The 23,838-nt window shown below is 42.6% G+C and overlaps 1 protein-coding gene across 1 annotated transcript in view; it reads right to left on the minus strand.

Annotated features, from left to right (window-relative positions):
• Positions 1-1,656: 1,656 nt before the first annotated feature.
• LOC309551259 (galactose-3-O-sulfotransferase 2-like) overlaps positions 1,657-23,838 on the minus strand; it is a gene marked incomplete at its 3' end in the record, with an annotated part of 71,858 nt that continues 49,676 nt past the window's right edge. The window contains exon 4 of the mRNA XM_082251781.1: positions 1,657-2,439. Coding sequence (XP_082107907.1) covers positions 1,657-2,439 — 783 coding nt within the window. The remainder of the gene's footprint in view (positions 2,440-23,838) is intronic.

Consider the following 23,838-nt stretch of genomic DNA (forward strand, 5'->3'; position numbering starts at 1 on the left):
ATACTGGAGATACACAGAGCCCCATCCAACAATAACTGATAAACTGACTGTACGTATTATATCTACTAATAATCATATTACTAACACCTATTTAAAAGGGGCATTAACATATGATGTCGGGGAATTGAAGTGGCGATATCTGGATGATGCCAGACTGGGGTAATTATTGTGTTTTTTTTTAATTCATGAAAGTGGAAAGTGTTTCTTTTTTTCCAAATAAATTGTGTTTGAAAAATTGCTGCGCAAATACTGTGTGACAAAATAAAAAGTTGGAACGACTGCCATTTTATTCCCTAGGGTCTTTGCTAAATATATACAGTATATATATGTGTGCGTGTGTGTATATATATATATATATATATATATATATATATATATATATAATATTTGAGGGTTCTGAGGAATTTTCTAACAAAAAAAATTAGGATTTTTACATGTAGAGAAGAGAAGGAAGAAGCAGAATTGGCTTGGGTGGCAAGTTAAGATCATGCTGTATATCTGAGTATAGGACAACTGAGTGTAATTATAGATTTTGGACACATGAAAGAGGTTATTATGTCTGAAGTAAAGTTTTATTTTGTGAACCCAGGACATCACTTCCCCACTGGGGGACACATGCAACCTTTCCTTTTTTACTATAAATTCGCCCATCTGAGTTAATATTTAAATGATTTTTTTTTAATGCAGTTATGTGTGCCTGAATGGATGAATCCACAACAAAATGGCCACCAAGGAGTACTACCATAGTTCTCTAGCACACGGACTACGGCTCTAGGTGACAATAAAAATTGCCTGACATGTATAGTCTATGACGGATCCAATAAAATGGCGGCTGACACATTTCCTGTTAGTACACAACCAATCATGCCCCCCCTGATGAAGTCACGTGTAGGGTATCCCAGACCGGAAGTGATGTCAAGTACTAATACATGCTATACATGATTATACAGATTGTTTCTATGCACTTTAATTACTTGATAAATGTAAGAGTGTTTTTAACTTAATAAATTGGTGTTACTTTACAATACTACACTATGGGAGGCATTCTGTGCTTTATCCCAACATGCTGATGAGCAGAAACATTGGAACCTTAAAGGGTCCAGCACTTTATTATTGAACAAGCAAACTTGGGTGGATTGGGAGAATATTGGTATTTCCTGGATGACCATACCATCTACCATGTTTCACCTTAAGGCTTTTTTGAATTATAACTAAGTTGGGAGTTATGTGAGCACAGAGGCACTGAGGTGGAAGTGCACTTGTTGGTTGTTCACTAACACATGAGGACTTGCTTATATCAAGGAAGTGGATTGGTGTATATACCTGAAAAATTTGATTTGTCACATTTTTTTTTCTAACATTTATAAGAATCTACTGTGGACATTATTATATATTTTTTTACATTAGGTGTTCCCGTCACCAGTACATTTTCCATTATAATATTCTTTCACTTTGTACACCTTATTTATTCACAATCTGGTAGTGCCAGGGTAAATAACTGTTTAATAGTGACAAGGAATTGTTTCAGCCTGCTTTTTTATTGTTTTATGCCATGTCTTTTTACCAGTGCCCAGCCTTGCACTATATCAGACTTTAGAACAGGTCCATACCTATAGAAACAAGTACCAGTCTGGCATGTTATGCTCTGGCTTTATATTAACTAATTTGTGTTTGTTTGTTTTTTTGCTTGAAACGTAAGAGATTACTATACTGGATCTCTGGTATAATAAGTCTCTGACACAGGGACTTGTCTGTTGTAATTCCAGGTTTCAGGTTGTATCCAAGAATGGTGGCTATTCCAGACTGATATGGCATCATTAAATTGTCTTTTATGTGACTGGGAACAACCTCACCCTGCAGACATTTTTTTTCAGCCTCTGCTCTTTTCATTTGTAATATATGAACTTCGTGTTGCATTCGCTTCATTCCAAACTTCTCTACATGTTTCCAGAAGGAATTGTTGAAATAGATATACAATTGCCAGTCAAGGCTGTTCCATCTTTTCACTTTCTCTTGTGTTTCCAAAGTGAGGGCTTTCTTGGTGGTCTTACTTCTCCTATTCATTGGAAAGGACAAGACATCATCAAATGACCAACAAAGGGCATCCTTCAAAAGAATAAGAGACTCGTCAAAGTATTCCATGATAAGCACTAGATCAAAGATTCTATCTACTGTCCCTTGCGCTGACTTTGCATTTTTAATGGTGTCAAGTCCATTGGGATCAAATCCTAAATCAAAAGTCATTAAGTTTTTAGCTAAGTGGCTTTTATCCATTTTAACATCATAATATGTAGATGTATTGGTGAGAAAGTCTTCCAGGTTCTTAGCCTTTGCAAATGGCCCTTTGTCCTTATAGTAAGAAAAAGACGACTCCATTAGAGAGATTGGGTTCCGCAGGACAGTGAAATAAAAAGTGTCATTTGGCATTACTTTTTGAACCTGTAAAAAAAGACATGAAGCGTTAGTTGGACTTTGTGACATGAAGGAATGGTTTGGTGATATATATATATATATATATATATATATATATATATATATATATATATATATACAGTGGGTACGGAAAGTATTCAGACCCCCTTAAATTTTTCACTCTTTGTTATATTGCAGCCATTTGCTAAAATCATTTAAGTTCATTCTTCTTCCTCATGAATGTACACATAGCACCCCATACTGACAGAAAAACACAGAATTGTTGACATTGTTTCAGATTTATTAAAAAAGAAAAACTGAAATATCACATGGTCATAAGTATTCAGACCCTTTGCTGTGACACTCATATATTTAACTCAGGTGCTTTCCATTTCTTCTGATCATCCTTGAGATGGTTCTACACCTTCATTTGAGTCCAGCTGTGTTTGATTATACTGATTGGACTTGATTAGGAAAGCCACACACCTGTCTATATAAGACCTTCCAGATCACAATGCATGTCAGAGCAAATGAGAATCATGAGGTCAAAGGAACTGCCTGAAGAGCTCAGAGACAGAATTGTGGCAAGGCACAGATCTGGCCAAGGTTACAAAAAGATTTCTGCTGCACTTAAGGTTCCTAAGAGCACAGTGGCCTCCATAATCCTCAAATGGAAGACGTTTGGGACGACCAGAACCCTTCCTAGAGCTGGCCGTCCGGCCAAACTGAGCTATCGGGGGAGAAGAGCCTTGGTGAGAGAGGTAAAGAAGAACCCAAAGATCACTGTGGCTGAGCTCCAGAGATGCAGTCAGGAGATGGGAGAAAGTTGTAGAAAGTCAACCATCACTGCAGCCCTCCACCAGTCGGGGCTTTATGGCAGAGTGGTCCGACGGAAGCCTCTCCTCAGTGTAAGACACATGAAAGCCCGCATGGAGTTTGCTAAAAAACACCTGAAGGACTCCAAGATGGTGAGAAATAAGATTCTCTGGTCTGATGAGACCAAAATAGAACTTTTTGGCCTTAATTCTAAGCAGTATGTGTGGAGAAAACCAGGCACTGCTCATCACCTGTCCAATACAGTCCCAACAGTGAAGCATGGTGGTGGCAGCATCATGCTGTGGGGGTGTTTTTCAGCTGCAGGAACAGGACGACTGGTTGCAATCGAGGGAAAGATGAATGCGGCCAAGTACAGGGATATCCTGGACAAAAACCTTCTCCAGAGTGCTCTGGACCTCAGACTGGGCCGAAGGTTTACCTTCCAACAAGACAATGACCCTAAGCACACAGCTAAAATAACGAAGGAGTGGCTTCACAACAACTCCGTGACTGTTCTTGAATGGCCCAGCCAGAGCCCTGACTTAAACTCAATTGAGCATCTCTGGAGAGACCTAAAAATGGCTGTCCACCAACGTTTACCATCCAACCTGACAGAACTGGAAAGGATCTGCAAGGAGGAATGGCAGAGGATCCCCAAATCCAGGTGTGAAAGACTTGTTGCATCTTTCCCAAAAAGACTCCTGGCTGTATTAGATCAAAAGGGGGCTTCTACAAAAATACTGAGCAAAGGGTCTGAATACTTAGGACCATGTGATATTTCAGTTTTTCTTTTTTAATAAATCTGCAACAATGTCAACAATTCTGTGTTTTTCTGTCAGTATGGGGTGCTATGTGTACATTCATGAGGAAGAAGAATGAACTTAAATGATTTTAGCAAATGGCTGCAATATAACAAAGAGTGAAAAATTTAAGGGGGTCTGAATACTTTCCGTACCCACTGTATATATATATATATATATATATATATATATATTCACCAAATTAGTGCAATAAATCAAATAATATACACCAAGTTGCGCAAGATTATTGATAGATGTAAAAAATATATATGTTAAAAATCAGTAAATCATATAAAAAATTATTAATATAGCTGTGCAAGATTCGCATATGGACAAACTACAAATAATGAACACACACTGTGAACATAACATCAAAGTCCCAATTAATACTATAGCTGTGCAAGATTTGCATATGAACAAACTCCAGATAATGAACACACACTGTGAACATAACATTAAAGTCCCATAATGTGCTCAAAGCGACCACACTGCCTAAAATTGGGCAGAGTCGCTATATAGTGTAATCAAAGTTCCAAAATGATTAAACAAATAAATAACAAGTGCTTCTGCTAGTGGCCAATAATCCTGGAATCCTTTCAGTCTTTGAAATCCTAATTGGACTCTCCAGGTGTGGTTCCCGTGAATCAAACAACAATCACCTTATTAAACCACCACCAATGTGCACACCAACTCCCATTAGATGGTTCCTTACCAGAGACAGTGGCCCCCCATTCTCATGGTATGGGCAAAAACACTTTGTGAATAACAGTATTGGTAATTCTCTCCCGTGTAGAATGAGCTCAGAGGGACTTCTTGTGCACGATTCCCATTAGATAATATGGAAGAAAGAAAAAACTCTCCTTGTGTGATACCGTTTTAAATTAACAGATTTATTAAACAAATCCTTCTCCCATTGCACTTACATAAAAGGCATAAATCAGCACATTGATAGATCCACAATAGGAAGTTGAGCGTCCCAGTGGTCCTTACCACCTCCACACTGGTTGCCGTTCTCCACCTCCTTCACAGAGATATATAGGCGCTTGAGGATATAGGCAGTGATATAGCAACAATGGTAATAATAAATAACAGCAAAAATGTTAATGCAGTTACTGATTACAAGGGAAGGGGGAAGCACAGGGGGGATTTATAGTCCATGTGCATATAAATAGGTTTGGGGGAATAAATAAAGTCTTTGTGAAGGTCCGTAGGCAGGGTCGAGACCGGTACCTGGGATGGATGGTAGCAACTCAGGGCCGGCTCTTAAGAAGAGTGAAGTCAGCTCTAGATAACAGATGAAGGAAGAGGGAAGAGCGCCTCTGAGTGCAAGGTAATAATTTACTGCAGCGATAAAAACATAGTAACTTACATTACAGTAAGGGTATTTGCATATGTCCTGGCGCGGCAGCTCCAAGGTGGAATGGCAGGGTCTGCAGGGTCTTGAGGAGCCTTAGGTGCAGACAGCCATGCCGGCTGGCTGTGTGTGTCCGGGCGGGTGGAGGACCACGAGGCGGGGACTGGAAGGCATCTGATGTCAGGACTGGAATTGGCAAGATGGCGGAAATGGCTTCACAGCGTGTTTCAGAGTCTGCGCTAAACCCGGGCGGGGCATGCGCACCCCCTTTTCAAGTGAACAGGCCATAGGGAAGGAGAGGTCTGATGTAGGCGGCTGCAGGGGGCATGTGTTAGTATATTAAAGCATCAATAGAGTCATAAAAGCGGAAATACCTCTGGGACAAGTGCATAGCAGTTGCTATAAACGACGGGGGAAGGAAGGCATCTTGTATAATAGTGATGTAACAGTGTTATCCATGCTTATGATGGCAAAGGAAATATGAATAGATCGATTAAAAGACGTATAATCACAACAACATGGGTAATCATAGGATAATGCAAACCTAAACATTACTATGAGTACAGATTAAGATAACGATGGTGATCCAAATATTAATATCATAATAAAATAAAAAGGAATAATATAATAATAAAATAATGTGATAATATAATGATGATGAACCGAACCCTACCCTCCCTTCCTCCCATCCACCAGCCCCTCCTCTTTCCCCCCCTTTCTCCCCTTCTATTCCCCCCCATCCCCCTAGTGTCATTTTTTGCCACACAATGATCAATTAGTTGTCATACATTTCACATAATGTAGAAATACATTTTGGTTATTTAGTTGACATAATTTTCACACAAATCTATAACACCTTTTGCCATACAATAATCATATAGTTGTCATAATTTTCACATAATTCAGAAACAACCAACTCTCCACATGCCACATACTAAGAGCATGCATATGCATTGTCATCATAAATCATAAATAATAATATTGAGGGGCGTGGCTTGGCGCGCAGCGAGGATGGCTGCCTGAGATCGGAGCTCCAGACCCACAGCAGCTCTAATCACACTCTGCGGCTTCACTACCTTTCAATTCTGCACAAATATGGGCAGAATCACCAAGGCGATCACCCAGGGCAAACATCTGAAATCCAATAAAGCGGCAAACGGCAAGATTATCGCGGATATTTTTAAAACTCAAGTACCGGCTTGGAGGCACACTACAGGCCTCAAAATGGCGTGGAGGCAGACACAGGAGGAGGATGAGGAGTTCCATGTGGATTCAATAGCTGCTTCAGAGGACACAGTAAGTGACTTACCACATAACGACAGGCAATTGACTTTCAATGATATGACCGCTATAGCGGCGGACATCAAAGGCTCGTTTGCAGCGGCCATTACAGACCTGAAAACTGACATAGTCAGACTGACCGAGCAGATGGCGGGAGTGGAGAGAGCGGGCAAGCACAGAGATAAGGCAATAAAGAGACTGGAAGAAGTTACTAACACACACTCTGGCCATCTCATTGCTATGAATAGACATCTGGAGGATTTGGACAATCGTGGGAGAAGGAATAATATCAGAGTGAGGGGTTTGCCTGAGACTGTGGAGGGGGGAAGCATTAGGTCAGCCCTGACCTCTATCTTTAATAACCTTCTGGAAAGACCCCCTGAATCCTCAACTGAGCTGGAGAGGGCTCACAGAGCTCTAAGACCAAAAGCCCCTGACTCCATGCCGCCCAGGGATGTGATATGTTGTTTGACAAGCCACACTCTCAAAGAGGAAATCCTGCACAAGGCAAGACAGAGTGAACAAATCCTGTTCAATGAGATTCAGATTCAACTCTTCCAAGACCTTTCCCCAATCACATTGAAAAATAGGAGAGCTATAAGACCCATCCTAGATGTGTTGAGGGAGAAAAACATCCCTTACAGGTGGAAATATCCATTTGCAGTTTAAGCCACATATCGTGGTAAACAGCACCTGTTACGTACTCCAGATGACATACCTTCTTTCTGCTCCAGCCTTCAGTTAGACTTGATTGATTTACCAGAATGGTATGCCGAGTTCTTACTGTCTCCTACTCCTCCAAGTCCTCCTAATGGCCCAGGTTCGCCTAATGATCACAGATCCCCCTTTGCGAAGAGTAAGAAAGCCAAAAGCAAGGGGACTTACCTTCCCTTTTCCTCTCCGCCAAAAACTCCCAGATCCAGAGACCACAACTAAGGTACCCAGAATCCAACCTCATAGGATGAAACCTTCACTCTTGCTCGAAAGATGTTGAATTTTTCCCTCTATATTGAGCCCATGAATCAATCTTGTTCCATAGTGTCCAGGTTTAAACTTTGGTTTTTATTACAATTACCTCATGACCTCAGTCTTGGTTTAACCAGAAGATGGCGCTGTTTCACCACTGCTGAAGAATCAATCTACATGGGATATATGCACGTTTGTTCTCACAATTTATGGCCTGACCTTGGGTAATACCTTCACTTGACTGTGTATTCTCCCTTGCTAAATTTGATATGTCCGCCATTTGCTGGGTTGTCCCTGCATAGTTACACAGTTGTGCCACAAACGCACTATCCCTCACTACTATACATTAAACAGCATGGACACAACCGTTCCTGTGCCGCAAGGTTCGTTCTCTGATCTTTATAGGTGTAATGTCAGTTTTTTCCAGCAGATGGCACACATCCTCCGCAATTCTGTCTGCAAACTTGGGATGGGATCAGAATTCAGAACTACTTCTTCAACAGTGGAGGACTTCTATTGCTCATGGGACTTATGATGACAGAATGGACATAACTGAGGTTGGCTTTCGAGGTATTTCTTTTGTCTACCCCATATATTACATTTACTCAGGGCGTTAACCCCCTGTGAATATGGAATTCCCTTAACGGCATCACCTGGATACGTTTTTAATTTTTCATCTAATATACTAGAACACGGTCCTGTTTTTATTCTTTACCTTAGGCCTTTTACTGCTCTACGGAATATTGCATCACGGGACCCTATAACTGAGGGTTTAAAATATCACATCTAGATTGAACCAAATGTTTTTGGGCTTTTCTAATGTTTTCTCAATATGGCCCGTTCTATGTTGTTTTTGGCCGCAGAGTCCATTTTTCTTTTAATGTATTTACGATTATTTGTTTAAAGAGCTGTTTCCCTGTGGGTTTGGACGACATGTTCAAGCGCACAGGAAGTTTATTGAGAAGCGGGGCGCCTCCTTTTTGCGTCTCTCCCACTGTTCCCAACAGGCACTTTATATTTTTACATACCTGTGTATTCTAACGACTTTTGTTAAACTTTGCCTACCGATTAGCTGACGCCTAGGTCAATACCTAGCTGTTGGCTTGTCACGTTGTTTGTCTTTACTTCCTTCTTCTCTTTGTTTCCTCTCCTTTCTCTTTTCGCTCTTCCTAACCACTGACCCTCCCCCCTCTTCCCCTGTCCCTTATCCCAACACAAAAAAGAAACAACCATGGCTTTCTCACACCTGGGTAAAAACCCCATGATCATATCTCATAATGTCAATGGTCTCAATATCCCCGAAAAAAGAAGGAAGGTTCTGCATGAACTTAAAAAAAAGTAAATCTCAAATAGTTTTCCTCCAGGAGACTCATTTCAAAGATAATTCCGTTCCCAAACTGACGGATAAATACTTTACCAAAATGTATTCTGCCTCAAACCCACTTGCCAAAACGAAGGGAGTGGCTATACTGCTAAGTAGGAGTGCTCCCTTTGTGATGGAAAGACAATTTTCAGATCCTGAGGGTAGGTTTATTTTTCTGTCCGGCACACTAAATGGACGCCCTTGTACATTAGCTAACGTTTATTTTCCTAACAAGGCTCATGTGTCCTTTTGCAACAAACTTATTAACAAACTTAAAAGTTTTGCAACTGGGTGTGTGATCCTGGGTGGGGATTTCAACATTCCGCTGGACCCTATTCAGGACACCTCCTCTGGCAAAACAAGTATAGCATACAAACAACTGAAAAAGATTAAGGAGTTGTTGAGGTCCATGAGCCTAGTCGATACCTGGCGAACTTTACTCCCCACAGAGGAGGATTTCACGCATTACTCGGCCCCTCACAGTAGGTACGCCAGTATTTACCAACTATTTATCTCCCAAAGGGACCTACCGGATCTGATGAAGGCTAAGATTGGAATTATCTCATTATCTGATCACGCTCCAGTATCAATCTCCATTGCCACAAGCACGAATTGCAAGCCTATGTTTAATTGGAGGCTAAACCCCTTGTGCTAATTGATCACAAGATAAAGTCAGATATCCATTCCACACAGAAAACACCTCTTCTGAGACTTCCCCAATTATGATTTGGGGAGCTCACAAGAGTGTGATTAGGGGGGAATTCATCAAATTTGGGGCTAGGAAGAAAAAAGAGAATGAAAAACGAATTTCAGATCTAGTAGCCAAAATTGCCCCCCTAGAAGCCGAACACAAACTTTCCTTAGCCAAGACTTTGAACAAAGATCTGCTAGGGTTGAGAAAAGATTTAGCTGACATCTTGAACAGAAAGACTAAAAGATCTTTATATTTGAGTAAAGCAATTTATTACGAACATGGAGACAAGAGCAGCAAGTATTTAGCCAGGGCGCTCAAGGATCTCCAAACCGCATCACAAATCCCATGTATCAGAGATAAAAATAATAACAAATTCAATGATTCTAGTAACATAGCGGAATCATTCCGTCTTTTTTATGAAAAATTATATAACCTCCCTCCCCAAACACATCTCGCTAACCTCGTGGGATCTAGGGAATCACTCATCCATCAGTATATTAAAGAAAGTGGTTTACCTACTCTTTCACAGTCTGACATTTCTGATCTGGAGAAAGACATTTCCTTATGCCCCATACACACCTGCAGATTATCTGCAGACTTTTGTCTGCAGACTTACCTTTTCTATGTAGTGCAAGGGCCTGCCGGATTGCATACAAATTGAAAGTGTTTAGGTTTGACCTCATATTATATGGTTTTGGTAAGTCTGCAGACAAAAGTCTGCAGATAATCTGCACGTGTGTATGGGGCATTAGAGGAGGTACAGCTGGCCATTAGAGACCTGAAAAATGGCAAGAGCCCGGGGCCTGATGGGCTGACTTCCCAGTATTATAAAACTTTTGATACAACCTTAGCAACCCCTCTTACTGAAGCTTTAAATGTTCTTTCCAAACAAACCAAAACTTCCGCACATATTACAGTAATCCCCAAGAAAGACAAAGATTCGACAGATTGCGCTAATTACAGACCCATCTCACTCTTAAATATAGATGTGAAATTGTTAGCAAAAATTTGGGCTAATAGATTGAGACCCCTGTTGCACCTCGTCAGTAGGCTTCATGCCTGGTCGTGAAGCGAGGGATAATATTGTGAAATCCCTTAACTTGATCCATGAAGCGCGTAGAAGCGGTTTGGAGGGTTTTGTTCTTGTCAACAGACGCCGAAAAGGCCTTTGACAGGGTGGCCTGGGTCTACCTCCTGGCCACCTGTAAACACATAGGCCTAGGCAACAACATGATGAGATGGATCGGGGCTCTCTACGCTGACCCTATAGCCAGGGTCAAAGTCAATAATGTCCTGTCATCACCCATTCACCTGAAAAACGGAACTAGACAGGGATGTCCACTCTCTCCGGTTCTTTTTATCCTGGCTCTGGAACCCCCTGATTAGACATGTGAATGCAGAACCAGCGATTCATGGCTTCCAAATTAGAGACAGAGATTTTAAAGTCTCCGCTTACGCAGATGACTTACTATTCTATATCATCCAGCCAAATATTTCAATACCTAATTTGAATCTCAAATTTCGCAACTTCCGTTACCTTTCTAATTTCAAGATTAACCATTCCAAATCTGAGGCAATGGACATCTCTCTGTCAGACAAGTTAAAATTGCTAACCCAAAGTAATTGCCCCTATAAGTGGGAACCCAGATCCCTAAAGTATTTGGTGATTCAACTCACTCCCCATATTGAGTCCCTTTATGGAGCGAACTTCGTGCCCCTATTGGGGAAAATTAACAAAGACCTGCGCAGCTGGAACACTAAAAACTTTTCTTGGTTCGGAAGAGCCGCTATGCTAAAAATGGTCATATTACCCAGATTACTTTACTTGTTCCATGCGCTCCCTATCAAAATCCCCACCACTTTTTTCCGAAATCTCATCTATGCCCAAAGACAATTCATTTGGGCCCATAAAAAGCCTAGAATCAATTTGCGAAGGTTGCAAATGTCTAAGCTGAGGGGAGGTATGGGTCTACCAGACTTCCTTAAATATTATCATGCCTCACATATAATCAGGGTGGTTGACTGGCACTGCCACTCCCATCAGAAGGATTGGGTAGATCTGGAAATAAACTGCTCGAGATTCCCGACCCAACATCTAATCTGGACAGACCCTACTAATTACCCAGCTGAGGTTAGACACCATCCTCTAGCTTTTACTACACTATCGATCTTCAATAGACTCACCACTGAGTATCTCTTAGTCTCCAACCCCGGCCCTATGACACCAATCACCGATAGCCCTGATTTCCTACCAGGTCTAGACTTTAAAACCTTGAAGTCTGACCCACACACTATAGACTCCCCCTCTTGGGTAATGGATTGTTTTAAGAAGAATCAACTCCTGTCTTTCAGAGAATTCAATGAGGTAAAACCTAAAAACTACAATATTGGAACTATCTCCAAGTTCATAATTTCATTCGAAACCATAAGTACAGGTCTCTTGACTAAACCTCTGACGACCTTCGAGAAGCTCTGTAGGGACCAAACGCCTTGCTATAAAACCACCTCACAAGCATACAAATGGATCTCCTGTAAATCCACACAAACACCGGATAAATATAGAAAAATTTGGGAGCGGGACTTGGAATGCTCGATTTCCGATAAGAGTTGGGAAAAAGCATGCGTCTTTACGCACAAATGTTCACTGAGCAAGAAGACCCAGGAAACGGCTTTCAAAATTTTAGTACAATGGTACATTACTCCTGTGAAATTACAGGCATGGTCCCTCAGGGCTCCAACTGCTGCTGGAGGTGTCTGAAAAATAGAGGTACTTTTGTACATATTTGGTGGTCATGTGACTTAATACAGTCTTATTGGAATAAGATTATTAACCTCATTAGACTCATAACAGGCACATCCCTGGACTTAAATGCTGCATGTTGTTTACTTCATATAAACAACCTCTCCTACAAAAAGTACAAGCACTCTCTATCAAGACATTTGCTCAATGCTGCAAAAGCGGTTATACCCCTTCACTGGAACACCCAAAACATTCCCTCTACCAAAGAATGGGCGGATAAGGTAAAACTTATACATGAAATTGAGGAGATTATAGCAATTAAAAAAGAGTCTGATGCTGCCTTTCATGAAACATGGAGACCTTGGACAATTTTTACACTGTCCGATGACTTCTCTAAACTAATAACTCACTAGCTGGATCAGTAGTTTAGTCTACAGGTTACTGGTTCTGCTTGTTGAATTTACTTTATGCTTCCTGAAAATCTGTTCTGAACGTACTATATTGCCATCATTTGATCATCTCCCCCCCACAGTCCCTTCATACCTCCCTCCCTACCTCCCCCACTCTCTCGCACTTTTCTTCTCTCAATTCTTAACATTCCTCCTACTCTTCCTTCTTATTGGCCTTTTAGGCCAACTGGTGTAGTGGTTTCTCTCTTAGACTACACTGTTACTTGTTCTATCCAGTATTTATCACGTTGCTGATAATAGACTTTCAGTTTGTGGTCACCGCATTTAAATATCTGTACAATCTTCATACTGAATTGTCGATACTATGTGATTTTGCTATACCAATTTGTTTACATTACTTTTGTCATTGTTGCTTTCATTTCTCAATAAAGCTTTTTATTGGAAAAAAAAAAATAATAATATTACTCCTTTTTCATTGCATTTGTGTGTATTGTATTTTTGGTCCTTAGCATGCATATTTGGCTTTGATGTAGAGCCTTATGTACCATTCTAGAGATGGACGAACATCGGCCGGGGTGGTTCGCGAACGTCAGCTGCAAATTTTCTCAAATGTCCGCGAACCGCAAGTTCACGGCGGGCCCCATTGACTTTAATGGGAGGCGAACTTTAAAAACCTTTAAGTCATATTTGCAGCCACAAAAGACTTACTAGCTGTGCACAAATAGTCCCACCACATGGACAATGTCATAACTGAAGTATTGCAATTGCAAAAGTTGCCCTAAAAAAAAATTTACAGCAAAAAAAATGTTTTGTTTTTTTTCATAAATCAGCCAGAACTGACAGCAGCCGGTAAATATATGTCAAATACATATAGGGTCCATTAACACATCTGTAAAATGGGTCCGCATCCATTCCACAATTTTGCAGAACCTTTACAGACCTATTGATTTCCAATTCCATTCTGAAAAAATGGGCATTCACAGGATAAAGAAGTGTCGGCCAGTACAGGCCCCAAAAATTAGCCCACATGCATTTACCTGACAGCTAAGAGCGTAGTATTCTGTGGCTGAAGGTTCATTAGGCATTCACAGGATACAGAAGTAAGTTTCGGCCATAAAAGACCCCAAAAATTAGCCCACATGGGTTTACCTGACAGCTAAGAATGTTGTATTCTGTGGATGGAGGTACATTAGGCATTCACAGGATAAATAAGTAAGTGTCGGCCATAAAAGGCCCCAAAAATTAGCCCACATGGGTTTACCTGAAAGCTAAGAACGTAGTATTCTGTGGCTGAAGGTTCATTAGGCATTGACAGAAAAAATAATTGTCGGCCATGAAAGGCTCCAAAAATTAGGCATTCAATGGACATGAAATGCCTTTTATGCCGCTGTATTTAGCGAAGACAAGGACCAGGAATTTTTGTGGGTGGATGGCGGTCTGGTGGATATTTGTGGCCTCTCATGAGGAATTTCAATGAAACATGGTCTACTGGTCACATGTGTTGAATTCCTCAGAGATCCATGCCTCATTGATTTTTATAAATGTGAGATAGGCTACACTGTCATGAGCTAGGTGAGTGCGCTTATCAGTCACGATCCCCCCTGCTGCGCTGAACGTCCTTTCGGACAGGACACTGGACGGGGGGCAAGCCAACAGTTCCATTGCAAATTGTGCAAGCTTTGGCCAGAGGTCAAGCCTGCCCACCCAGTAGTCCAGGGGTTCATCACTCCTCAGAGAGTCCACATCGGCCGTTAACCCAATGTAGTCGGACACCTGTCGGTCTAGGAGTTCCCAGATGCTGGATCCGGAATACAGCTGTCGATGGTTCGGCTGAAAGAAGGATCTCATATCTGAAGTGACCATGACATCTTCAAACCGCCCTCTTCTTGCAGGCGCTGTTGGATTGCTACCCGCAACTGTCTCTCTGTGACTGGAAATTCCTCTGCCAGCGCACGCAAAAGCAAAATAAAGCATTTCTCTCAGCAAGGCCTAGAAGTGCTGCATTCTGACCGCCCTCTGTGATGGTGGTAACATTTCCGCCATTTTTTGTTTGTCCTGGGGGTCTAAGTACGTTGCCACCCAGCACTGGTCCTTGCCCTTTATGCTTTTTATACGGGGGTCCCCCTTAAAACACTGGAGCATGAAGGCCCCCATTCACACTAAACTGGAAGCGGTGTAGTGGCCTGGCTCCAGCTCATCATCCAGGATAATGTCGTCCTTGTTCTCCTCCCCCCATCCACGGATAACACCAGGGATCCCAGAAAGGTTTAAAGCATGCTCTTCTTGCTCCTCCTCATCTGCCCCACAACCATCCTCCTCTGACTCTTCTTCAGACTCCTGTTGTTGACTTGTCTCAGATGGAGTAGCACCCACTGGGAATTCATCCAACATTGCGACTTCCTCATCTTCCTGCTCCTGCTCCTCGACGGCTTGACCAATGACACGACACAATGCACACTCCAGAAATAAGGCGTAAGGTATGATGTCACTGATGGCGCCCTGGCCGTGACTGAACAGTTTGGTGATCTCATCGAATGGCCGCAGAAGTCTGCATGCGTCCCGCATTAGCAGCCACTGGCGAGGTGAAAAAAACCCAAGCTCCCCAGAACCTGTCCTGCCGCAGAGTTCGTACAGGTAGTCGTTAGGCGGCTCCAGCAGAAACGTGCAGTTATCAAGCATATGCAATGTAGAGTTCCATCGTGTCAGGCAGTCACAAATAAGATGCCTGATGGGCAGGTTGTGTTGCCGCTGAATGTCAGCAAGGCAAGCCATGGCTGTGTAAGATCTTCTGAAATGGCCCGAGATTTTCCTCGCCTGCTGCAAGACGTCCTGGACCCCAGGGTATTTGGCAATGAATTGCTGCACAACCAAGTTCAGGACGTGTGCCATGCATGGCACGTGTGTTATTTTGCCCTGTTTCAGCGCACTCAGCAGATTGGCACCGTTGACGCACACCACTTTACCAACTGTTAAATTGAGTGGTGTCAGCCACTGATCTGCCTGTGAACGCAAAGCTGAAAGGAGTGCAGGACCAGTGTGGCTCTTGGCTTCCAGGCACAACAGAGGCAGCACAGCATGGAAACGTCTCACCTGGCATGTGGAATAGGTTCTGGGCCTCTTGGGCGGTGTATCGGAAGAGACGGTAGCAGCAGAAAAGGAGGAGTCAGCCGAGGAGGAGAGGGAGGATGGAGGAGGAGGAGGAGAAGAAGAGGCAGGCCTGCATGCAATTCGTGGCGGTACAACCAAATCTACATGGGTGTCACGGGTTACATGCTTGACAGCCGTCAGAAGGTTCACCCAGTGGGCAGTAAAAGTGATATACCTTCCCTGCCCGTGTTTGCTAGACCATGTGTCTCTGGTCAGATGTATCTTGGCACCGACACTGTGTGCCAGAGATATATTCACTTGCCACTAAACATGGCCATACAGCTCTGGAATGCCCTTCTTCGAGAAATATTTCCTGCCTGGGACCTTCCATTGTGGTGTCCCAATGGGCACAATTTACGAAAGGTCTCCGAGTCCACCAGTTGATATGGCAGTAGTTGACGGGCTATCAGTTCCAACAAGCCAGCAGTCAAACATTGGGCAAGAGGGTTATCCGGCGCCATCATTTTTTTACGCTCCAACATTTGGGCCACAGAAGCCTGCCTTTTTCCAGAACAACGTGACGACGGCATCATGGAAGGTGGAGTGGAGGACAATTGTGAGGAGAGAGGAGAAGGAGAAGAGGCTGGGCGGTGAGAGCCTGGAGTGTGGCTTTTTGGGTTTTGACGGTGTTGCTCCCACTGGGCTCTGTGATGGGAGTTCAGGTGCCTTCTTAAGCCGGTCGTCCCTTGGTGAGTGTGTGGGCTTACCGTGACTTATGCATTGACTGCAAAGGCTGCAGATGTCAACACTGTTGTCATCAACGGACACATTAAAAAAAGCCCACACTGCGGAGCCATGTGCCGGTGTCCTGGGGGCGCCAGATGTGATTGTACATGGTTGATGGCTCGCTCCTGATACATTTGCAGTCTGCTTTGTACCTCTTGTGCAATGCAAGTTCCGTCTACCTCTCCTCCCCCCCATCTGCTGGTCCGTCTCTCCCTCTGAACTCCCCTTCTCTTTCTCTCTTGTGGCCACCTACGTGACGTCCATAGACACGTCATCATCCACGTCACCTTCCCCACCACTAAAATTCGAGATCTCGGAGTAGGCAGCAACAGCGGGGACCAACCTCCTTTGGTTTATCTGGGTACTGTCGTCAGACTGCTGAGTGGCGGCTGTTGCTACCTCCTCTTCCTGATCTGATGCCAAGAATTGCTACGCATCGCAAATGTCTTGTGATGGATCGGAAATTAATTCCAGTGACTAAAGTGGAGGGTATATGGTGGTGGTGGTGGTGTTTGTGGTGGTGTCTTTGGGGGTGCACACAGCAGAGAGTGAAGAGGGTGCAGATAGAGAGGATGTGGAGGGTGCAGAAGAGGAAGCCACTGAACCAATTCTGGTGCGTCCTTTGACATAATCAAAGGCACCTTCTGAAACTTCACACTTTGGCTCCGGCCTACTGCTCCTGCCCTACCCCTACCACCCCTGCGGAAGGGCCTGCCTCTTCCTCTGTCTGTCATTTTTAAAATTACCCTGTGACAAAAGTCTCTAGAGAATCGCAGTATATCTGGAAAAAGATATATAACACCCCGCTTCAATCTGTGGTATTGGGGGGCCACAGGTTTATCACACCAGTTCTACAAATAATTGGTCAGTAATTGTTGTTACTGTGTGTAGCACAGTTAACATAGCAAAAGAGGCCACATTTTTGCAGGACTAAAAACAAAACTCTTAGAAAAGTATACTCTTAAATAACACCCCACTTCAGTATGTGGTATTAGGGGCCACTGGTTTATCATACCATTTGTTCAAAAAATTGGCCAGTGAGTTTGGCACTGTGTGTATCAGAGTTAACACAGCAAAAGAGGCAATATTGTTGCAGGACACGAATACACCTATGAAAGTATACTCAGATAACACCCCACTTCAATATGTGGTATTGGGGGGCCACTGGTCTATCACACCAGTTGTTCAAACAATTAGCCAGGGAGTTTGGCACTGTGTGTATCAGAGTTAACACAGCAAAAGAGGCAATATTGTTGCAGGACACAAATACACTTATGAAAGTATACTCAGACGACACCCCACTTCAATATTTGGTATTGGGGGGCCACAGTTTTATCACACCAGTTCTATAAATAATTGGCCAGTAACTGTTGTCACTGTGCGTAGCACGGTTATCGCAGCAAATGAGGCCAAATTTTTGCAGGACTACAATACACTCTTAGAAAAGTATACTGTTAAATAACACCCCACTTCAATATGTGGTATTGGGGGGCCACTGGTCTATCACACCAGTTATAATACATTAAAAGTGCTTTTGTCACTGTTTGTAGTATTGCTGCAGCAACGCTCAACACACCAGTCACAATGCTGCGCAGTGCACAATACAAATCCACTATAATATGCTTTCTATATTACAAAGTATATTATACGTGGATTACACCCCTATATAGTACACCCCTATCTATTCCAAATAGCAGCCCTTAAAATTACTTTTGTGGACCTTAACAGAGCGATTTGTGTCACTGGCAATCTCTGTCACTGGCAATCTCTGTCCCTGATGAACACAGCACACCTGTCCCTAAACTGAAAAGAGACTGTAGTAGATACTGTATATACCAAATACCAGCCCTTTAGAAGGACTTTTGTGGATCTTAACAGAGCTATTTGTGTCACTCTCAATCTCTCCCTGATGAACACAGCAGACCTCTCCCTACACTGACAAAAAGCAGAATGTAGCGCTTGAAATAAATGTGGGAGAACTACACAGTCCTTAGATACAGACAGTCCATATAAAAAAACGTCTATGTATAAAAATCTTCCAGGAAAGATAAATTCAGGTGCTCCTAAGAATTTATCTTTCCTGGAAGATTTTTATACATAGACGTTTTTTTATATGGACTGTCTGTATCTAAGGACTGTGTAGTTCTCCCACATTTATTTCAAGCGCTACACTCATATGTTTTTATTGTTTAAGAGGATCTGTTTTACCTAATTCGTGGATCAAGTGTTGGCAGCTCATTCATTTATCATTGCTATTTATTGAATTGTACTGTAATGTTTGTGCTTATTCCCCATACATGCGCAGCATATTCCTAATTTTTTAAAAAGCAGAATGTGAAATGGCCGACAGCTCTGGTCTATTTATAAGGTAGGGGGCATGTCCATGTGCTGAAATGTTTCAATTGGCTGTCCCGTTCCACCTGACAGCTGTGTCATGGGTCAAAGTTCTCCCCAATGTAAATGAATATGGCCGCCGCGAACATCGGCAAAAGTCTGCCTTTTCGCAAATTTGCGAACAAGCAAAATTCGCCGCGAACTGACCGCCGGGCGAACCGCAAGGCCATCTCTATACCATTCGTGTAAATCAGTATAATCTGTACCCACAGAGACCCCCGCTAGTTCAATTTCTATTTGCACATGGTCTCTACCATTGTTGTTATTGTTATTACCATTATTGGTAATACTCTTTCATCATCATTATATTATCACATTATTTTATTATAATTCCTTTTTATTTTATTATGATATTAATAATTGGATCACCATCGTTATCTCAATCTGTACTCATAGTAATGTTTAGGTTTGCATTATCCTATGATTACCCATGTTGTTGTGATTATAGGTCTTTTAACCAGTTGCCGACCGCTCACGTTGAAGGTACTGCGGCAAAGTGGCTCGTTATTGTCCAGCGACGTAGACCTACATCGCTGGACAACGCCCCCTCTCGGCGGCGCGCGTGCCCCCGGAGGCTCCCTCCCGCTGTATTCAGACACAGCGGGAGCCGGTCCAGGGGAGGAGAGGCGGTGATCACTGCCGCTCTTCCCCAATCGTCTGGGATCGAGTGTGGAAATCCGCCCACTTGTGTAAACAAAGTGGGCGGATCTCCTATGTGACAGACAGTCACAGATTACAGGATTCAGCATAGTTGAACCTGCGATCTGTGTCTGTGTCACACAATCCCCTCCCCCCACACACGTCAGTAAGCATGAGGCATACATTTAACCCCTTGATCACCAATAAAGTTAACCCCTTCCCTGCCAGTGGCATTATTACAGTAAGTGCATATTTACAGCATTGATTACTGTAGTAATGTCACTGGTACCCCCAAAAGTGTCACAAATGTCAGTTAGGGGTCCGATCTGTCCGCCGCAATGTAGCAGTCCCGCAAAAAAAATCCCAGATCGCCGCCATTACTAATAAAAAAATAAACAATAAAAATGACAAATCTTTCCCGTAGTTAGTAAACGCGATAACTTTTGCGCAAACCAATCAAAATACGCTTATTGGGATTTTTTTTTTTACCAAAAATATGTAGCAGAAAACAAATTGGCCTAAAATGTTAAAAAATTTTGATTTTTAAATTTATTTTGGGGAATGTTATATATCAGAATGTAAAAAATATTGTTTTTTTTTTTCAAAAGTGTCGCTCTTTTTTTTCAAAAATTAAAAAAATTGCACAGGTGATCAAATACCACCAAAAGAAAGCTCTATTTGTGGGGGAAAAAGAACATAAATGTAATTTGGGTACAGCGTCGCATGACTACGCAATTGTCCGTTAAAATGCCGAATCGCAAAATATAGTCTGGTCAGCAATGGGGTAAAATCTTCTGGACTTAAAGCGGTTAAAAATACGCTCTTTGAGAATTTTTTTGTCAAAGACATGTAGCTAAATACATTTTGGCCTAAATATATGACAAAAATTGAATATATTGGATATTTTTTAACTGTCAAAGTAGAAAATGTCAAATTTTTCACAAAATTTTCGCTCTTTTTTTATTAATATCGGAAAAAATGAAAAGCGCAGAGGTGATCAAATACCACCAAAAGGAAGCTCTTTTTGTGGGGGAAAAAAAGGACGTTCACTTGAAGAAGGAGTGCGCATGCCCCGCCCGGGTTTAGCGCAGACTCTGAAACGCGGTGAGATGCCATTTCCGCCATCTTGCAAATTCCAGTCCTGACGTCAGACGCCTTCCAGTCTCCGCCTCACGGTCCTCCACCCGCCCGGAACACACACAGCCAGCCAGCATGGCTGTCTGCACCTAAGGCTCCTCAAGACCCTGCGGACCCCCGCCATTCCACCATGGAGCTGCTGCGCCAGGACATATGCAGATACCCTTACTGTGATGTAAGTTACTATGTTTTTATTGTTGCAATAAATTATTACCTTTCACTCAGAGGTGCTCTTCCCTCTTCCTACACCTCCTTCACAAGCACTTGCGTTTTGCCATATAGCCACGCCCCGACGTTTCGTCACTTCCGACTTACACTGGGAATTCTTATAAAAAGATATATATATATATATATATATATATATATATATATATATATATATATACACAGTATATATGGTCTTCAAAAAGTTCCGCTATATTATATATATACTGCTCAAAGAAATGTAAGGAAAACTTTGAAACACATCAGATTTCGATGGTGAAAAATATAATGCTGGATATCTATACTGATATGGACTGGGTAATGTGTTAGGAACTAAAGGATTCCACATCGCTTGATGGAAATGAACATTTTCAACCTACAGAGGGCTGAATTCAAAGACATCCTGAAAATCAAAATGAAAAATTATACAGCAGGCTAGTCCATTTTGCTGAAATTTCATTGCAGCAACTCAAAATGGTACTCAGTAGTTTGTATGGCCCCAACATGCTTGTATGAAAGCCTGACAACATCGGTGCATGCTCCTTTTGAGACGACGGATGCTGTTCTGGGATATTTCCTCCCAGATCTGGACCAGGGCATCACTGAGCTCCTGAACAGACTAAAGTGCAACCTGGTTGCGTCAGATGCACCAAAACATAATGTCCCAGAGGTGTTTTATTGGATTTAAGTCAGGTGAGCGTGGGGACCATTCAATGGTATCAATTCCTTCATCCTCCAGGAACTGGCTGCACACTCTTGCCACACTCTTGCCACACTCTTGCCACATGAGGCCGGGCATTGTAGTGCACCCGGAGGAACCCAGGACCCACTACACCCGCGTAAGGTCTGACAATGGGTCCAAAGATTTAATCCCAATACCTCATGGCAGTCAGGGTGCTATTGTATAGCCTGTGGAGGTCTGTGTGTCCCTCCATGGATATGCCTCCACAGACCAACATTGACACACCACCAAACTGGTCATGCTGAACTATGTTACAGGCAGCATAACGTTCTCCACAGCTTCTCCACACCCTTTCACATCTGTAACATGTGCTCAGGGTGAACCTGCTTTGATCGGCGAAAAGCACAGGGTGCCAGTGGCGGACCCGCCAATTCTGGTGTTCAATGGCAAATGCCAATCGAGCTCCACGGTGCCGGGCAGTGAGTACAGGGCCCACTAGAGGACGTTGGGCTCTCAGGTCACCCCCATTAAGTCTGTTTCTGATTGTTTGGTTAGAGACATTTATACCAGTTGAGGTCATTTTGTAGGGCTCTGTCAGTGCTCATCCTGTCCCACCTTGCACATAGGTGCAGATACCGGGCCTGCTCATGGGTTAAGGACCTTTTTTGGCCCTGTCTAGCTCTCCTAGAGTAACTGCCTGTCTCCTGGATCCTCCCCCATGCTCTTGAGACTGTGCTGGGAGACACAGCAAACCTTCTGGCAATGGCATGTATTGATGTGCCATCCTGGAGGAGTTGGAATGCCTGTGCAACCTCTATAGGGTCCAGGTATCGCCTCATGCTACCAGTAGTGACACTGACCCTAGCCAAATGCAAAACTAGGGAAAAACAGTCAGAAAAGATGAGTAGGGAAAAAAAATGCAGTGGCCTTCACTTGTAAAACCATTCTGCTTTGACGGTCGTCTCATTGTTGCCCATCTAGTGCACCTGCTGTTCATTTCATTAACACCAAAGCAGCTGAAACTGATCAACAACCCCCTCTGCTACTTAACTGACCAGATCAATATCCCAGGAGTTTAATTGACTTGATGGTATACTCTGATTAAAAAGCGTTCCTTCAATTTTTTTGAGCAGTGTATTATAGTGTTTAAAAAAGTGTGGAAACTTTTTGAAGAACCCTTTCTATCTATCTATCTATCTATCTATCTATCTATCTATCTATCTATCTATCTATCTATCTATCTATCTATCTATCTATCTATCTACAAGTGCATCTCAAAAAATTAGAATATCATCAAAAAGTTAATTGTTTTCAGTAATTCAATTCAAAATGTGGAACTCATATTTTATATAGATTCAATGCACACAATCTCTCTACTGAACCAAACTGTCCATTTAAACGCTCAGGAAACCTTTACAGGTGTTTTGAGTTATTTGGCTGATTGGAGTGTGACCCCATGAGTCTATATTTATTGAACTTTTTCACAATAATCTAATCTTGAGTTTTCACTAGCTGTCACAAGGGATATTTACATTCCTTGTGACAGCAAAAAAGTGAGATTTTTTTTTCTAAAGCAAGAGTGTAAAAATCAAATAAAAAAAAAAAAAAATTACTAGTAAAAAACATAAAAATTTTGAATGCTATTGTGCAAAGGCAAATGCGCGCATCAGTCCCGCATGCACGCAAACAGCAAGGTATTACCACGAACATCCTATCATGGCCAGCAATTCTAGCACTAGACTTAAAAATGTTACTAAACCCAGGGGCCTGCATTCACTGTCTCCCACAGTACGCAGAACATGGAAATGCAATTATTATAGTAAAGACAAACAGCTAAACACCTTTTTCCTGACAGACTCCATGGCAGCATACGTTCGGGTAGGCCCCGCCTCCTCTCCTACCTCATAGGACCCCACTCCCATAAATCTTTGCTCCCTTTCAGCATCAGTGTTCCTTTTTTGTCCTCCTCATTCATACGGTGTATGTTCCTACAATTTCGGTCCTATATGCTGGAAGCAGGATTGGGTCACGGAACCTCCGCTAAGCCCTGGCTCTTAGCAGGGTATGGCGGGA

The sequence above is a fragment of the Pelophylax lessonae genome, assembly GCF_965119305.1.
Source record: "Pelophylax lessonae genome assembly, chromosome: 3".
Taxonomy (NCBI): Eukaryota; Metazoa; Chordata; class Amphibia; order Anura; family Ranidae; genus Pelophylax; species Pelophylax lessonae.